Source organism: Callionymus lyra, chromosome 16, assembly GCF_982586985.1.
Source record: "Callionymus lyra chromosome 16, fCalLyr1.hap1.1, whole genome shotgun sequence".
NCBI classification, from domain to species: Eukaryota; Metazoa; Chordata; class Actinopteri; order Syngnathiformes; family Callionymidae; genus Callionymus; species Callionymus lyra.
Genome location: NC_141833.1, coordinates 3,613,435 through 3,632,714, shown reverse-complemented (window position 1 = coordinate 3,632,714; position 19,280 = coordinate 3,613,435). Strand labels below are relative to the sequence as shown.

The window sequence follows — 19,280 nt, the reverse complement described above, 5'->3', positions numbered from 1 at the left end:
ACGAACATTTTAAAAGAAACAGGGAGGGAATATCCTGTTTCCATGCGACTGATGCACAAAATGGGTGCAATTTACATTTTGGCCACTAGTCACTGCTATTGTTACCCAGTAGCTGTACGGCTGACTCGTGAAGAGTGATCACGTTATGGATTATGGACTCCATCTAGTGTCAGAAAACTGTAACTGCAATGGCATATTTTGTGTCAGGTCAGTCTACCAATACTGCACAAGAAAACAATATTTATCGTACATTTGAGAGAAGCTTGGAGGTCACATGGACACTCAAAGGCAGGTTGATCTTGTTCTAATCCATGATGATCTGATTATTTACCCAAACAAGAATACATTTAAAAAAAAACTCCATTCCAGACACAAACGTGTATTCAATGATTTATATGTACAGCACAGCCCTGAACTTCAGCATGGTCTACACTTTATAAGCAACATGTACAACAGGTGTGCTTCAGTTTTCAAAAAGTACTTCCCTTTATTGCACCAGAGCCTCACTGACTTCAGTCCCAGGGTTTGGCATCAGATGAATAAGGATCACAATAACCGTTACAGATGTAAAAAGCCACCATCACCAAAAAAAACATAAGGAGGGTGTACGAGTTGCTACATCTGCATCCACAAATCAGCTTTTAATTGTGATTTAAATGAGACAGAAGCATGTCATTTCCACTTAAAATCAATGAATCACATATCTTGATTTCTTTTTAAAAAGGCAAACAAAAAATAATAGACACAAAATGATGTTGGTCAGCAGCACAACACACATGAATTTAAGAAAATGACAACAATAACAAAGTAGTTAGAAACCTGCTTGTGAGATGTGCAAAAGATATTCCTATAAAACTAGAGGGTTGCTGAAATGGCCTCATGGTTGAATTTCTTTAGCACAGATATTCTTGATAATGAGGTTTTGCACACGTTTAAAAGTTCAGAGGCAAAAAAAAAAGGAGAAAACCCGAGGACATATTGTGGTTTAAAGTGGGGGGAATTATTTTTAGGGATTAACCAAGTAAGGATCAGGATTCGTTGCCAAATACAAACTGATTCTTCCTTTTTTTTTTTGTCTTTTGTTTGGAAAGGTTGAGAGCACCCGGGTGTCAGCTCTTGAGATTAAAAATGAAATATCCCTGAGAAATGAGATTCTAGATGAATCACAGGGATTACTACACACTGAATGAAATGTAATAAAATTAAGTAATAAAGGCAGTTTATAGTACCAAAAAATGCAATTTCATGTCACTAAGGGACTGTTTTAACATTCATTGTTGGGAATATTAAATGCCAAATTTGAAGTTTTCCCTCACCATCCCTCTTAATGTGTGTGTGTGTGAGCTCAGCCGACACAAAACTGATGAGGGATGATTCAAGGCAGGAACTGCTCAGAAGCCAAAGTACAGTAGACGATGAAATGTTTCATGACAGCCTGCAGCAGACGGACACTCATCAGTCAGAGATTTTGGCCGCTTCAAAGTTCACCGCCAACTTCCGGTTCCGGTGCCTTCCTTTGGAGGCGGAGCCGGGCGTACGGTTGGCTGCTGGGGGGGTTTGCTTCTGCGGGGTCACTTGATCGGCGGAGCTGGGGTTGGGCGACGGTGTCGGGCTCTTCGGCTTCCCCGGGGTGTGCGCCAGTGGGTTGGGAGCACTGTGTGGTGGATTCCTGCTGCCACTGAAGCCGTCCGGGGTGTCCTGGTTCCTCTTGTTAGCCGAGGCTCTCTTCTTGGTCACCTGCAACACATGTGGAGTCAGATGTTGGGGCTGATGCAGGACTGGGGTGCGAGCGCACCTGTAGAGGGATGAACTGATTGTGGGAGCCAATGGGAAGGGACGGCACAGCTTGAGGGTGGCTGGCTCCAGGAAAGGTTGCAGCGGCTCTGTAGAAGGGTTGGCCCTGGGGGTGGTGCGGAGGAAAAGCCATTCCCCACAGAGACGCAGGAGGGTATCCTCCGGGGGGCAACAGCAAACCACCTGCTTCAGCAAAGAACAATCACTGTTAGAGAAGCCTGATCTGATTAAGCTAGAAAAGAAAGTGAGGAGATGAATCAGACCTGCTGGGTTGAAGAGAGGATTCATGGACGGAGGGCGGATCTGACCCATTCCTGGGTAGAGGCAGGGGTGAGGGGGGAAACCAGAACCCACCGAGTTCTACACAAAGAAAAAAGACATTTAAGCAAACATAGGAACTGATCATCAAGTGACTCTTAATTTGAGAACTAAACTTAAGTGATGGACTGATGAAGCTTCATGAAACGTTGTCCTCATTTTAAAACCACAGGAAAATGGTGACACCGTTTCATGAAGCTTCATCAATCCACTTCTTGAGCTTGTTTATCAATTTATATATTTATTTATCCATCTTGACAAAACTAATATCAGAATATTTGTACTAGTTTTAGTTTTACTCGGTTTTGCTGAATGAAAATACTATTCTATGAAAATGTAATTGTTTCTCATAGCTTTTATCTTTTGCCCACATTCCTTCTATGGTGTTTTTAGTAAAGTTTTTGTACTGTAACAACATTAATACAAGATCATGCATCTAGTCGCCTTAAAGGCTCCATCTGTAGTTTTAAAACAAGCATTTCTGGCTCCCCCTAGTGTCAAGAAACGAGGATGAAACACCCAACATTGGAACCATAAACCAGATCGTTTAAAGATAAACATGTTTCTAGCACTTTCTCCAGTGTAACTTCGATGCTGTGAAAAACATTCATCCATGTGACTACATTTTTAGTTGTAGCTTCCCAGAGATAAAAAAAAAAAAAATGAATCCCCTCAGTACTTTAGCCATTAAGGAACTGATTGCAACCTCTGTGTCTGACCCACTGCTGTAAAGCCATTTGGTGGTCACATGGTCACTTGAATGGTTGTGAAGATCATCATTAAATTAAAAACAACCATCAACAATATAAACATAAAAGTTATAATGTTTTATACTGTATCAGCTGGTATCATCAATACAGATTGTACTTTATAATCAGGGACGTGAGGTCAGGGGAGGCAGGTGAGGCAGAGCCGAAGAACTATCTACAGATAAAATTAAGTACAGAAACGGTTTTAATCTCAATCCTATTAAAAAGAGATAAGACTAAGAAAAATACAATAGAATATTTAAAAACTAAATTTGTGGCCGCAAATAAAATATTCTTGGTTTTTCTCACGCTTATATTGACCAATTAAATACTCTGTATTAATCTTTTCACCATATAAAAATTGTTCCGGTTCGCGTAAATCTAGCCAATCACGGAAGGCCTGATGAAATATTAACCAATCAGAAGCAACAAAAGGCGGGTCTATCACGGAAGGCACTGTGCAATAATAACCAATTAGAAGCTACAAAAGGTGGATCAATCGGTCATTACGGCTAAACTTTACGGTAAATTCCCCAAGAAATTATTTATTAAATGACATCTTTTTTAAACGTCACATGTGTGTGAAGAATGCTGATGAGACATGAAAAATTAAATAAGTTTCCCTTTTGGTTTATATACTTATACACTCTACACTATATATACTAAAGGAGTCAGTGGTACCGACCACCACCATGAACATCACCGTTTATTATATTCATAATAACACTTCACATCATAATAATTAAAGTTAGATATTTTGTAAATAATTATTTTGTACATTTTAAATTCACTATAGAAAACGGTTTGGAGACACTGGAAAATATATTAAGTGTGTGTGTGTGTTACCAGTCTCTGTAAGGCGAAGAAGGCAGCTTTCTCCTTTGCATCATTCTCAGACTGACACTGTGGTCCGTGCACCATCAGACCGTTGGACAGCTTCACCTGGCAGACCACCAGACCCTGCTAAAAACACACGGGAGCACACGTGTCACAGGTTGCACATGCATAAAGACATCCGGTGTTTTACCTGTCGGTTGTGTATGAAGCTGAAATCGGGCGGCGCCATCCCCAGAGCCAAGCACACACACGCCAGCTCTGACACTTTGCTGCTCAGAAGTGTGTTTGGAAAGTTGCCAGAGTTGGAGGGTTGAGGCGGAGCTTGACCAGCGTCGTCATGAGGCGAGGACATATTTGCAGCTGAAGAAAGGAGACAATAATAACAAGAGATTTTCTGATCAGTCGTCAAACAGTTAAAGCTTGTTAAAGTAAGACGGCACTGGTTACAATGTAGAAAGTCCTGAGCTTAAGCAGGTTTATCAAATATAACAACCACTTGTGTGATTATAAGTGAATCATTGCTTTTGTGGGGAAGGAGTACGATCTTAAAAGGAGTAAAAACTAACCTGACCTTTCGCGATAATAAGTCATTGCAGTTTGATTTTTGCGACCAAGATGTAACAGCGAACTAACAGCCCTGTGCTTCAGAACGGGTTCAAACAGAAATGCAAGAAGCTCCGTTTTTTTTTTACCTCTCACATGTACAAGTAAAACGTGTGACTTCAAACCAGATCCGAGTTCTAGTCTTTGTTTAAGTAAAAGCGTTAAGTTAGATTCCCAATTTGACATATAAGATAAAGTAGTCTTTAGTAGAGATCAGATCATAGAGTTGTTTACATTTTTTGAAATCCGTACTTTCTAATGTACAAAAACGTTTTCCTTTTTGAAAAATAGTTCAGGTGCGAAATGTGAACACATTTACATGTACATTTATTTCTTACTTTTTTTGTTAAAGTTTTGGTAACCAGAGGATCCGTATTCTAAAAACTGTTTTAATCCAAATCAACATCAGTCTTACCGTTTTTAGAAGTCTTTGTATTATTGTTGACATCCGTCTGTATGTCCGTACCTTATCTTATCTTAAACACTGGCCTCTTCATCAGTCACCATATCATTCATATACTTTGATTTTGAGTAAACCTTTCAGCGGGCCAGATAAAATGACTAGAGTGGTCAGATTTGGCCCCTGGCCATGTGTCCTATACGTTCAACCCCTCCTATCCAACACGAGGTACTACACATCCTTAAACTAATAAAATTGACATCAACGTCCATCAACTAATCTGGTAATTACCCAGTTTTTTGGACGATCTTCTTCTGTGCTGCTGCTTATCAGGAGTAGGGGCTGAGTCAGCGTTCTCGTGGCTGGAGTCATCCGTCGCTCCGGGGCTGTCAATCTTAAGCATCTCCTTTAAAACCATAGTTCCTTTCTGGAGCAGCACAAGCAAACAGATCATGTTATAAAGAAGAGGTTGCGGTCAATGTCAGAGAGGAAAACTCGCGCCGGTCCGGCAACTAACGCACCATGGCGAAAGACTGTGGCGACAGTGGGCCGTCGGCCTGGGCTTGAGGCGGTTGTGATGGAGCTGGAGGAAGGGGCAGACCTCCTTGGGAGATCTTCATATTCGCTATCAAGTCCTCAAGCTCTGTGGTCGTCTAAGAGAACAAAAGAAAAAACGGTGAGAACATTACGTTTTCATATAGAGGAAAAAATTGTCACAGAAACGCTTGATAATGTTTTTGTTCTACCTTATTATCAGAGCCCTGTGGTGGGAAAAGTGCGCTGACATCATCATTCTTTTTCAATAGTCGGATGCCTCCAACCGGAAACTGCAAACACAAACATGTTACATCAAGTAAAACCAACCTAGTAGATGCATCCAAAGTGGATACACAAACATTTAACCACATTTTTTCCCTACACAAACTCACTCACATCCACTCTACATCAGTCATGCACCTTTGCCCGTCTATTACAAGTAAGTAAGCAAACAAACATTTGAATAAGCAATGGTTGGGTCACAATAACCATCCACAACCTGGCATCATTTTTAAACTGAGAGCGCCAACTGGTGTTTTTTTTCAAAATGATATCCAACAACTGATGCTGCATCATGAGGCCTCATCAACCCATCACTACCGTCCACAGATAACTTTTACCACACTTGGACACTCACAGATGTGCTTGGTGTCGACTGCTGGGTCTTCCCTTGCTGGGCGTTCCCTTCCTGATTTGGTTAAAAATAATTAAACATAGGTTTATAATAGGCATCTTCCCAGACATTTCCAAAAAACAAAGTGAAAACACCTACACTGCTGTGCCAGTGTGTGGGGGGTTTGTTGGGAGGGCCAGAGTTCTGCATAGCCTGCCACACGTTTGTGTACTCGTCCTTACTCTACAACAAAAGAAGGAACATGTTAGGAGAATGTTCAGCTACTAAAACAGAAAAACTGTTCTGACCTTTGCTTGTTTCTGAATAGGACCTTTAACAGGAGACTGTCTGCTCCCCTGCGACCCGGTCCTCTGAGCGCCGCCATGTTTGCTGCTATGCTGTTTAATGACAGAAAAAAAACATGTTAGATCAATGTCTAAATGTTGTTCCAGAAAAACAAGAAGAATCTTACTTGTGTGGGGACGAAAGGCGACCTCGGCGAGTGGTTCAGACCGCCGAGCTGCCTCTGAGAGTTGAAGTTGGCGGCTGCAGCGGGCTGAGGTTTGACTATTGCTGTGAGTTTTTGGGATGAGTGGTCCATGCGAGCACCGTGGGTGAGGTTGATGAGCGCGCAGGGTGGGAGGCGGTAACCACGAGACGATGCACACCTAACAATACGGTCATTAAGAAGTTGTTTATTTGAAGTGCATCCATTAATGTTCCCATTTGTTATAAACCAGGGGAATTAATCTCTATAAAAATAAGACATTATTTATTTTTGCAAATACATTTTTAAATCCAAATAGTTGTTTTTTTTCTAACCAAACTTTGATTTCTCAAATTTCCGTTTCGACATAATCAATACCTATGACAATTTCTTTCTTTGTATCCTTTACTTTCACATAACATCTTCCTGTGTAAAAATAGCCGATACTTTAAAAACAAGTTTTTATTTAGAAATCTAGACTAAGAACACTTCTAATGAAAGTAAAAAATATATTTCAATACGTTTTTGAAAAAAGAAACATGCTGCATAAACTGAAATAGAAAACATTTCAATGGCAAAAAACCTCATCAGTAGAAACAGCTTACACTAAAAAGCTAGGCCTGGGCGATAACTCATTTGATTATTTTGAGTGTTACCAGTGATTTACACTTTTAAAAAATTGAAACTATTTTAGCTACAATAGATTCAAGGATGTGTATGTGTAGATTCAATGTTTATTGTCATTCTGTTATATCATTGCATATATTTTTAAATGTTACCTGATGTTTAGTCCTCCTGCAAATTCTTCATCAAAAAGCACCTCGAAGAGAACTTCGGCCTCGCGATCAGCTGAAGGTGGAGACAAAAAGTTGATTTTTTTTCCCTTAAAGCATGGATTATGTTGTCATTATTACCTCCTTGTATTCCAATAACCGTTCCTCTGAGTCCCAGTGGGACAGTGAAGCTCTCCCGGACGTTGATGACTCGATCAAACAGTCTGTACTCAGCTTCAGGATCTGGCACGACGCCCTGCTGCTGCTCAAGGGGCTGTGAGATGAGATTTGTAATAACATGTCATTACATGTTCTTGATTCAGATGCATGTAAATACTAATGCCATCACTTTGGAAGTATTTTAACTGCCATGAGGCAAAAACACCTTTTTTTCCCGGTCAAAATCAATTTTAAAAAATCCTATAAACTAGTTATAAGTATTAAAACCAAGACTATATATGGTCCATCTTCTGCATTATGGTAAGAGGCTTTTTTTTTTTTTTAAATCACAAATAATGTGACATAAATCCACCCATGGTGCAAAAAAGGTCACCATACAACAAAATATTTTTTATTAACAGTACAGTTTTGGGTTATTTAATGTTTTAATTCTACATGTTTGTCATTGGTCTACAAATAAATATTCAAATACCATAGTGTGTGCCTGTATTAGGAAGTTATTAATTTCTCAGAGAATTGGGCTTCAAGTGTTTTTATTACAATACGAGAAGACTTATCTCAATTAAATGCCCTCAGTTTCTGCAGTTCACCATTTCCTCAGTTAAAAATAACATATCGTACATTATTTTTACAGACATGAATCAATTATTTGGAAAACAAATTAGTAAACATTTTTATGGTTTTAGATAAATCAAGATTTGACACAGATAAACATGCAGTCTTGAAATAAATAAGTTCAGATCAAACTGCATTTTAATATTTTAATATCTTAACAATCAAGCGCCACAATAATAATAATAATAATAATAATAATAATAAACCGATTAATGATTTAAAATAAAAAAATGAGTAAGTAAAATAAACGTCAGCAAGGAGGAATGCCACTACAGAAAGTAATGGAGGCTGATCACCAGTTAGTATTCTAGCTTGCATACATGGCACAGAGATTCTCTAAAGAGTTGTGAAGATCTGTAGATTAAAATTAGGAGACTGATCTTTGGTGAATTTAATTAAATTAAATCCATTATGTATTAATTATTATCATAACTTGAAGAAAGAAATGTTATCTTATTTTTGGTCACTTTCTTTGACTACTTTTTTTTTTTAAATGCTTAATGACTTAAAAAAAACCAACAACTTGATATCACTTTCAAAGCTTTATCAGCTCTGTGACATTAGGAATTCACCTTAAAAATTAAACAGAGAACAATAAAATGTTTACAATTCTAACTTTTGGAAACGCATCATCATCACTTCATTCACTAAATATATTTATAGCCTCAACATTACAGAGGAAATTATAAATGTTGCACAGTGTATTTATACAAGGGTAGAAACCTCCTCTTAAAAAGGGGAACACACTCATTACAACCCTGAAGACAATATCACAAACCCATAACACCCGGTGCTTAAAGACAGGTTTGTGCTAATAATGCACCAAAATATTAGCTATATATACTAGGTTAAGCAAAACAGGAAAAGGAGGAGGGCAGTAGAGTCTCAATCAATGCATTTTTAAGCACTTATGGATGATGAGAGCGTGACAAAAGACTCACCCTAAAGAGCAGATGAGGCTTGACAGTCACACGGACTTTCTTTATACTCTTTTTCACCTGAGAGAGGGAGGAGATAAGGCAGTTGCAAATGACACTAGTTTAAATATAGAGCATCGATGCAAGTGTGCTTGTATTACCTTGGACTTTTCCACAGCCTCCTCAATCTTCTCCACTATACTAGAGTCGAGGACCTGCAGGTCACATGACGACCTGCTGATGGAGCTGACAGGGTGACTCTTCAACCATGACGTTATCTCTGACACCTTCTCTGCACTAGAGGATGCGAGACGACCGTGTGTCAGGATTGTAAACGATTTTTCACATTCAATATACATTTTGCTTAGTTTACATCATACACCTATAATGTTAGAATTCTCAACTAGTATAGCACATTATTCAAGTTTCTATGTGGGAATTCATTATTACCTATTCTGATCCTCTCCTGGCCAAACGTCATCTTCATAGAACACATCATCATGGCTGTTTCTTGACACAGCATCGAACACTTCGGAAAACCTGTGAACACAGAAAGACGTGTTTAGAACAAACTTGGTCATTTACAATTCACCCGTTTACTGACCGGTCCAGGTATTCAGCCAACAGTTCTTCCACAGCAGCAGAGTAGAGCCACTCCTTCTCAGTTCTCTTGGTGTAACCAGGAACCTCTTCGTTCTTTCTGTTGAACTTTAGGTTGAGGCCAATGTTTGCCTTTTGCTCCCCACAAGGACTAAAAGAGAAATTCAATTATTAATCTTGTATATCTTTTTTCCAGTAATTTAACTTACTTTTTCTTTGATCCTCTGCCCAAAAAGATGGTGCCGGAGAAGCGGGAGACGAGGTAGCTGGTGACGCCCAAGCGAGACGCCAAGACGTACCCAGGACTGTATTTCACGGAGTATTTCTAAACCATATACAAATATTAAAACACTGAAGCGACACCATATTCAATATGGGAATGTCTGTTCAGACTTCTTACGTGCTGGTTTTGGATTAGAGACTCCAACTGCGGCTCATTGGGCACACTGAACACCACACGCACCCGGCCTTCGTTGATGACGTCACTAGAATCTTGCACCTATAGTATTTGCAATTAAGTTTTGTGTTGATTTCCACCAAAATACTCATTGGAAATATACGCACCTCTCCCATAGCAGCGTAGTATGGGTTACCAACCATGAAGACAGTAATTCCAGGAGAGAACAGCTCATCCAAGCTCTTGAAGCAGGTCAGAGACGAGTAGAAGGTCTTAATGTCCTAGAAAATAAGGACATTATGTATGCATTAACACAAATGATGGCTGTTATATTATTTAAATAAAATTAGTCAATGCACAACCCACAACATTTGTGATGAGCAGATGAAGCTTCACAGAGCATTGGTCCATCTAATGGCACTCTTTGCTGTATAATCTTTCAAAATGATGACACGGTTTCATGAAGCGTCATCTTCCCATTACCATTAAAAAAAGGCATAATGTAAAATTGTCCCGATGAGATTTAATTTAATTATTCAGATTACATTTCACTCAAAGCAACATTACAAATACAAAACACATAATTTGTGATTTCATTATTCATTTTACACCATAAAATCCATACTATAATTATGATATTTATGGAATAACCAACGACAAAGAACCAAACATGTAATGTTTCTTTTCAATCAAACTAAATCTTTGCCGCTAGTCAACACAATTTATCTTCCAGGAATAAACAAAGTATCCATCCTTTTCTTATCCTATCCTTCCATCTAGCTATCAATGTAAAGCAATCGTTATGAGTCAACAATTGAAAGTACCTTAACCACAGTCTGGTAGGCGAAGGGGAGGACCTGTTTTGCCCACTGCTTCTCCAACTCCACTGCACCGTTGGCTTTGGGAATGTATTTCCTTCCTGACAGCAGCTGACCGTAGAGGACTACAGCTGTCTCGTTTATCTTGATCCCTTTTCTTTTTAAGAAGCTGGAAAGAAAATCATCATCAACAACGGCATACACTTTACACCGTTTATTTTAAAATGACACTATAATGGAATTTAAAAAGAGGGGCGTGAATTTGAGTATATTTAGGTTACAACGTAATTGGTTGAAGTTGTTATTTTCTTACTGCTCAGTGACTCCCTGGACATCTTTCACCCAGTCCTTCTGCTCCTTGTCAGAAAGACAGGTCACTTTCGTGGTAGGGGGAGTGGAGGGTCCTTCATAGAGTTTCTGGACATTTGGTGGCTCATTCAGACAATACCTGCAGAGAAAAAGACACGAGAATGGGATACTAATGTCCGACTAGATGGAAACAGAACACCTTTAATAATTCCTTATGACAATAATTTATTGCATCAGCATGAGTAAATTAATCTTACTTTGTGTCTCCATCCGATACAGCAACAACACGAGCTTCCTCGAGATGTGGCCAGTTGACAAACACTGCTCTCCCTAGAAAGAGCTCGGCCACATCGTAACATATCTAGCAGGTGAAAGGAAGGAGCCTCAGTAAAGAGCAATAGGACAGTGCAAGATGCAAAACATTCTTATACATACATACAATACATGTTATAGCAACTGATCTTTCCATGTTACTGGCTGTGAGGATAAAGTGTGCACCCTAGTAAGTCTAGTAATGTTTTTTAAAGAAGAACCTGAATGATAAACAATAGATCCAATGCAAAGTCTCTTCACTTACCGTTTCTTCGTCATAATTTTGGACGATGTCCAGAATCATGTTTTCCCCACGACTGCTTTGCTGGAACACGAGCACTCCACTCTTCTTCAGTTCAAACTAGAATACAAATGCAGAAAGTATTCATAATTTATTAAATATCAGGGAAGGATCGGATAAATTCACTGTTGTGCCTCTATGATTAAATTAATTTAGAAATGATATTAGGTTAATTTATTAATAATTATAACATATGTCCTCCATGTATGTAAACAACATCAGTGATTTCCCAAAATATTTTTTTCTTCTGGAAAAATGACCACAAAAACTAAAATGGGCAACTTTTACTTGTGAAATTTTTGTTTGGTGGTGTGCAGTGTGTTTTTTCTAATGTAAAATAAATGCCATGACTCAAAAGAAAATACTAGACTACATGAACGTTATCAGTTAATTTGTAGTGATTTTAATAAAGATAAAGTAGTGATGACCCTCACTTTCATTAAAATCTTAGGTTGAAAGAGTAACTAGTGGGCTCTGAAAATGAGAACAATGTTCATCACTATTTATTCGTACTGGAAATTAGATTGTTTTGACCGGACATTTTGTGTTTACCTTGTGTTTGATGTGTTGCAAGGTTGGGAATCCGCAGAAGTACAGAGCCGAGCGATCTATTCGTCTGCAAACATGATCCAGGGACACATGCCAGGCATCCAGGGCGATTGCAGTTTTCCTTTAAGAATCAGTAACAGTGGAATTAGTCTCGATCTTGACTGAACACAGGACCAGCATCTAGGTAAGCGAGGTTGTGACGCTAACCTACCGTAATATAAACACTTTTCCCAATCACTAATAACATTATGAATAATTCATTAAAAATATGGCTTTAAGGCATATTTAAGAGGAAAAAAAACATTTGATTGCTTTCAACAAAATACAGATTCATTAAACACATATGGATAGTAAAGCATATATGCATTTAGACTGCTATATAATAATACTATTATAATATATCTATATGTAGTATTCTCAATTGGAATTTAAAAAATCATATTTTACTTTTAAAAACCAAGCCTTCAGTCTAAATTGGTGTAAAACTAGATACCTACCTTCAGTAGAGAAATAGTTGAATCTTCAATTTAATATTTAACCTTAACCAATTTAACCTTGTTAAGTTTGCCTTAACCAGATTGGGTATAAACTTGCTGACTTTAGCTAGCAGTTGATGTCGTTTTAAAATGTTTTGTGAGAAAATAGATTGATAAGAAGACAGTCAAAAGTAAGTAAGTAAGTAAGTAAAGGTTATTTGTAGAGGGCCAATTATTACAACATTTTAAGAATATTAACTTTAAGGTGGATAGATATTCTAAGAGAAATTTGTAAATGCATCTTTGAGTAAATCTAGGTGATTATAAGACCCCCGGTTTCAATAGAGATGTGCACATGTTCATGTTGACTTCATCATACCTGACATGGCAGTGGACGATGTTTGGGAACAAGTGGGGAAGGCAGGAGTTGTATGCAGAGTCGATTTCAGGGTCAAAGGTGTAGACGGCACACTCTGTATGACGATTCCTCTCCTTCTCCTCTTTAGTCAGTTTAGAGTTGCAGGTATCCATGGCTGCTAGTAGGCATGTCTGCCAACACAGACATCACAGGAGCAACCAGTCAAGTCCATGTTCAAAATGTAAAACTTTTGAGGATGTGAAACTTTACCTCATCTATGAAGGGAATGAGAACGACGGCCTCCCATTCCTGCTGCTTGCCATTTAGGTCCGTTTTGAAGTCAGTTGGGTAATACTCAATGATGGAGGAAAATTCACTTGTCATCAAGCCCTGGACCATCAAAAACAAATAATTGTTATTGTCAAAAATGTCATATTACATTGCTTATTTTATCCTATAAAGAATATTTGCATTACATGGAAATATTCCAAAATTCACAAAGAGTGGTTTCTGCCATCAGCTCTTGTCTGAATTAAATTGATCTTGGACCTCTATTGTACTCGTCAATATGTCTTACATTTAAAAACTGCTTTATTAGCTAATACAATACTAACAAAAACAGCTTCATCTGCAATTGCAACTGAACTACAAAACACATATTTTAGTATTCAAGTTAAATAAACAATAAAATTCTATACATTTTCAACGCATATGCTACTCATCAAACAGATATGAATCAATTAACTACCCGGTAACCCTGAGGCAGCAGTTCCATGCTGGCAGCAGGCAGGACAGCCAGCAGCTGCTGAAAAGGCATGAAGGGTTTCCCGAAATCAAAGGTCAACTTTAACCCTGATATGTTCTTGATGTCAGACAGGAAGGGGGCATAGTGGAAGGGGTAGTACCTAAAGACAAGGAACATTAATGCATTTTTTTTTTAAAAGATAGGAAATTAAATCAAAAGTTATTTATTTGGTTAGAGATTCTCACCAGCTCCAGGACTGAACGCCATGGTAGTAGTAGTGCAGAATCCACTGGATACCTTCCACATAACATTTGGCTTGTTTGGCAAGAAAATCACTGAAAAGAGAAAAAATATTTATTCTAACTTGATGACTTTTCCTTGTTTCATTAATAATATATAATAATAATGTTATTCAATTTTTGGTTTTGGAACCTTTTAGTATTACAGTTATGTAATATAGTCCGTAATATAGTCAAAAATATAGTCAAATGAATCAAAAGATAAACATCATATTTATCAAGTCAATACATTCTATTATGACAGCATGTAGCATAACTGTATCACTACTTATACACTTACTCTGACACCACCTCCACCTCCATCTTGGTCATATAGTAAGTCCTTTTGTACTGCCTGAACTCCGTCTCAAACAGATCATCCTCCTCGTCATCATCCTGGACCATCATTGCTGATGAATTGGGAAGAGAAGAAACCTACACAAAACATAAAGAATGATTAGGAAAAGTCTTAGTTTATGTCAAGGCACAAGGTATCTTCTCACCAGTAATGAGTCTTTACATTCCTTGCCTCGAGCTTCTCTCTCAGCAGCCAGTCCTGCCGCCTCATTTAGATACTTGTTGCCCACTTTACTCTCAAACCATTTCAGGTCCACAAACACCTCATTGAAATGTTCTCGGTCAAACTGATAAGAAATGGAAGCAGATTTTTAACACAATAAAACTCAAAAATTATCTTTATGAGATGCTTTCTCGAAAACACTCAATTTTAAATCAGTATAGTTGGTTTGGTCAATACCTCTGCGAGTTTTTCCAGATACCTCTCAAAGTTTGCAAGGTTGAGGTGGCCGTTCTCATTTAGATAACCTAAAAAGGCACAAGGAAAAGATAAAAAAAAAAACACTAGTTTTAAAAAAGACAAACATTAAGTGCAAACAGTCCTTTTCATAAATGTTAGAAAACATATTCCAATAGTATTCTGGATTTCTCTGTGGATCGTTTAATGTCTCTGTAGCGCAACGAGTAAATGAATAAAAGTAGAAAACAAAACAGAGAATGACTCTTTAGTTCTCACCACCGAGGCTTGGCAGCACACTAATGTAGGTCTTGTACAGCAAAGGCAGAGCATCGTGGCTGATGTGAAGATTGGGAAGGTGAGGGATGAAATCATTGCCAACTAAGAAGCCCATCAATATCCAGTCGTCTATTATTCGCTCCAAGTCATAGTCTGACCCAATCTGGTTCTGAAAGCCCAAATGTAAACGTGGAGGTGAAACATTTGAGTCGAGGCTATTTAACAGTGTGTTTTTTTTTCCAGGTAAAGGAAATATGAGTAAAATGCGTGTGTGAAATCTTAAGGTGCATGTCCTACCTTTAGAACAGCAAACTCATAGTCAATGTATTCTCTCATCAGAGACAAATGAAGCAAATGAAATGTTGTCTCCTCTGGGGCTGTGATCCTAGAAATAAGAAGCATTTGTAGAAAACTCTTTAAATATAAGTTTTGAAAAATCCTATTTTTCAATTCAAATTGTTAAAGCCTTTCAAACCTTTTCTGGGATTTCTTCCCTCCAAAGCGCACTTCCTCTCTTAGCAGGGAGAAATGGGGCTCGTGGCTGGTTAAACCCAACATTATCTGTGATAACATGTTGTATATGTTAGCAAGATAAAAGCAAACATGCAGCTGCATTACGCAGATAGACCGTCATACCAAGTCTGCGTCTAAGCCATAAAGACAGTGCCTGGTGTTAGCGTTGTGGCCTGGCATTGAATTCTCAGAACGAATGAACTCCATGATCTTATGCTCCCCCTCTCCAGGCGTCTGGACAACAAACAAACCAACAGCAGCTTTTTAAATCAGCAGTCGATCAAGTGCTTTGAGGTGACTTCACTTCTACCAAACAAATGAACCCACCTCATGACCGGACAGGTAGACTTTGACATTCTGCCAAAGCTTGTCAGTGGAGATTTTGTTGTAAACAAAATACTTCAGCTGCTCCTGAAGTTTCACCATAAACTCAGTCCCTGGGTAACACAATGAAGACATTTTTGAAAAGACGTACATATAAAACAAAAGACTATATTTATATAAGCAAGCTTAATGATATGTATTCAAATCTCTTCAGTCATGAGAGACTTTCCATCTTCATACCAGGGGTGATGCAGTTGGAGTCAAAGCGGGCTTCTGTGGGCAGCACCTCTCCTTTGTCCAGAGCTTTTTTGATCTTATCTTCTGCTTCTTTGGCAGACCTGTGTAGATACACAAACAAATTCTTTATTTGTTCTCTATTGCATTATCTCCAGTTTAAGGTGACCCAGTGGCCCGAAAACAAATGTGTGTGAGGTATCCCTTGTGTTGCCTTTGTGTCAAGCTGAACGACCTCCACTACTGCATATGCATTTCTCAAAGCCAGAGGTCGTTAATCCATGTATCCAATACAATTATTAATGTTGTTGTTACTTTTTGTATGTAGCAGGGTTAGAAAAGGCATTGTGTTCTAAAACAGCATTTTAGGACTTTGTTTTGCGGGCAGTCCTACTTTGGAAATCCTGACGTAATGCATAAGCTTGTGCTTCAAGCATTATGCTTTTTAGTTTTGCATCTACCAATATAACTTCAATCATATTATAATCCATGCATCAATGTCCCTTTTTGTTGGAATTAAAAAAAGACTATTTATGGTACATTTTAATGACTTTTTATAAAGTAAAATAATAAATGGATAAAGAGTGGGTGAGAAAACATTGAGTGCATTTATCTTTTCCTTTAATAATTCACTTTTCAAAATGTCTACTGCTGAAAATGCTAAGAAACAAGTTTTTGTTTGATTCAAGTTATGATGTCAGTGTGTTTGTTTTCTTATGCCTCTCTTTAATATACACGAGGGGGTGCAGCCATGAGGCTTGAATAAATTATATCAAAATCTGATTTTTGTAGTAATAAGGCAGTTTAACCACTACATTTGAGATTCTTTCACTTGACATTTTACCCCATATACAACTGCGGAAAAAGATGTAGTCCACAGCTTGTGTTGAAAACATGATAATTGACTAATAGGAAACTAATATGAAGCTGATATGTGCAGGAACATTTCAGTATAATATATTCATAAATGGCCAAAACAGATCACATTTAATCTTCTAGTGACTTAAATAAAAGAACAGGTGTATTAGACTCACCATTGTAGTTTATTTGATTATTTTGTATACAACATTATATCACAATGAAAAAATATCTTAGGGGACATTAGCACGTGATTATTACCTGAACCTGCGTCCTCGCTGTTGGTTCATTTTGGCCCTTGGAGCTACGCCATCGACAGCCATGAAGAAAACCTTGCGAGGCTTGATGATCCTGAAGAGCACTTCCAGGTAATGAAAAATATCAGCGAAAATCTTCTCCTCTGATATTCGAAAGTGGACATCTTCATCGTTTGGATGTGAACATTGATGGATGATTCCATTCATGTCCAGATAAAGATTGTCAAACTCTGGAATCTAGAGATTGGAAAACAAAAGAAATAAAGCTCAGACTACAGAGTCACATTAAATTGTAATTTTCCATTGCGTAAATCTATCTACAATCTACGATCATGTGGGTGTGTCAAAAAAAAACAAACACATCACATAAGAATTGCAATTCTCATTGCTAAATTTGCTACAATTTCACATAAAATTCCAGCACATCAATAAAAACAAAACAATCAGCTGGCTGTCTGCCTCCATTTGTAATTACGGTTCACATTCGGTCACCACGCCGGGTTGTGCAACAGTTTTAATAGACATGAAATTTGTGGAACTAAAACTCCTGTGACATGAAAAGTGACATTAATCTTTTGCCAACTGAACCGTTTTTATTATACAGTACTGAGTTTTGTTCCGACTTATTTTATGGCTACTTAGAATAGCACACACAGTTTTTTGGTAAAGGCACTTTTCAGAATTAAAGGCAGCCTTTTACGTTATATCTCAATTGGCCCTTCTGTCTTACTAAGCAAATGGGAGTAGTCCACAATCAGAAAACATTATGAATGAAATCAAGTATTGATTTCGAAACAAATCATGGTCCAAGAAATTGTAAAAAAAAAAAAAAATGTAATCGTGAGAGAGGGGAGAATGAATCATAAAAAATGTACTTGTCTTCTTAAATCATCAATTTTAAATAAACGGTACTCCTTCCGATAACTCCAGTTTAGGTATGTGTATTATTCTATTATGGGTTTATTACAGTTTGGCAGAAATGATCAATAACAACATTAGTACAAGATTTAGGACCAATGTTAGGCCACATGTGCAAACACACTAAAAGTGGCTTATGCAACCGATTGACATTCCATAACAGTGGCTGACGAAACTGTAACACAATCTCTGTTCCTCAGATATCTAGGTCACCAAAGTCCACCGCTTAAGAAGGGGTACCGCCTCCGAGTCGACGACCCCATGCCACACCAGAACAATAGAAAATAACGGGGAGCCTTTATTATGTCCTGGTGACGCGAGGTTTTCTCTCTAGTTCGTTCAGTGTCTCATTGTTTGTCAGAATGTTCTTTACCAACAACCAATGCGCTTCAACAATCTACTGCCTTCATTCTGAGGAAAAATACGTTCCTTGTTCAATAATAAAAATAATGTTCCATTGACCTTCAAGCGGATTTTCTTCTGGAGTTGTTTACCAACATTGGAAACATCAAGTAATAACACGTACAGGAATCATGTTTTATAATGAATACGGTTGTATAAGTTATATGAACGTATATTTGGAATTTAATAATTTATTTGTACGCGCAGTTCATGAATAAAATAACACTCAAGCATTAAGAAACGTATCCTTCTTGACGAAATGGCACTTTTACGTATCGCAGTTCATACCATTTGTAGCTTAGCCTGTGTAGCTAACCGTGCTACGTTGACTTCCTACCTGGTGTTCTTTGACAACTTCACTCAGACACGGGTAGCGTTCCGATATCCACCGGTAAAACTTCGGGACTCCCATCTTGACCAGCCTCTGGTTACAATTCGGGAAAGAATGAGTTTGTCAAACAGGATCCGAGTTCAATTTAGTGTTCTGTTCCCAGCAGCAGTAAAGTAGCCGTCCTGTGTCGGCCCACTAAAACATTCCGCCAGTCCACGGAAACATGTACACTTCCGTTAGTTCCGGCGAGAATGAAAAAATGATTGAAAAAAAGTAACATAAAAAACATACACAAATTGTGCGTGCCGTTAAATTGTAAACACATTTAAAATAATCTACGTTTCACCTATGCTTTGATGTAGTGAAAACCCAAACGAGCCTCTTAAGATGTCTTTCATTTCTATTCTCAAATAAAGACAAAAAACGTAATGAAGATGCATATAG

The 19,280-nt window shown here is 38.0% G+C and overlaps 1 protein-coding gene across 4 annotated transcripts; it reads right to left on the bottom strand.

Annotated features, from left to right (window-relative positions):
- Positions 1–378: 378 nt before the first annotated feature.
- Positions 379–19,082, bottom strand: xrn1 (5'-3' exoribonuclease 1). 4 transcript variants are annotated; one of them, XM_087810653.1, is made up of 41 exons: positions 18,843–19,082; positions 17,190–17,422; positions 16,077–16,174; positions 15,840–15,949; positions 15,636–15,746; positions 15,475–15,560; positions 15,297–15,384; positions 15,000–15,168; positions 14,724–14,791; positions 14,470–14,610; positions 14,268–14,401; positions 13,934–14,023; positions 13,692–13,848; positions 13,214–13,333; positions 12,965–13,134; positions 12,113–12,230; positions 11,525–11,620; positions 11,205–11,308; positions 10,952–11,086; positions 10,645–10,807; positions 9,988–10,101; positions 9,824–9,922; positions 9,633–9,748; positions 9,428–9,574; positions 9,274–9,363; positions 8,985–9,120; positions 8,848–8,904; positions 7,253–7,385; positions 7,118–7,187; positions 6,324–6,519; positions 6,160–6,249; positions 6,011–6,094; positions 5,876–5,926; positions 5,448–5,528; positions 5,223–5,354; positions 4,993–5,128; positions 3,889–4,058; positions 3,708–3,821; positions 2,058–2,154; positions 1,796–1,980; positions 379–1,737 (listed from the first exon to the last, which is right to left on the bottom strand). In XM_087810653.1, exons 1-41 carry the CDS (start codon positions 18,915–18,917, stop codon positions 1,456–1,458), a joined length of 5,046 nt encoding a protein of 1,681 aa, XP_087666779.1. In that variant the 5' UTR covers positions 18,918–19,082; the 3' UTR covers positions 379–1,455. The 4 variants fall into 4 exon arrangements, with proteins under 4 accessions (XP_087666779.1, XP_087666777.1, XP_087666778.1 ...); XM_087810651.1 differs by having other exon boundaries at positions 3,708–3,824; positions 18,843–19,081; XM_087810652.1 differs by having other exon boundaries at positions 1,796–1,977; positions 3,708–3,824; positions 18,843–19,081.
- Between the last annotated feature and the right edge of the window lie 198 nt (positions 19,083–19,280).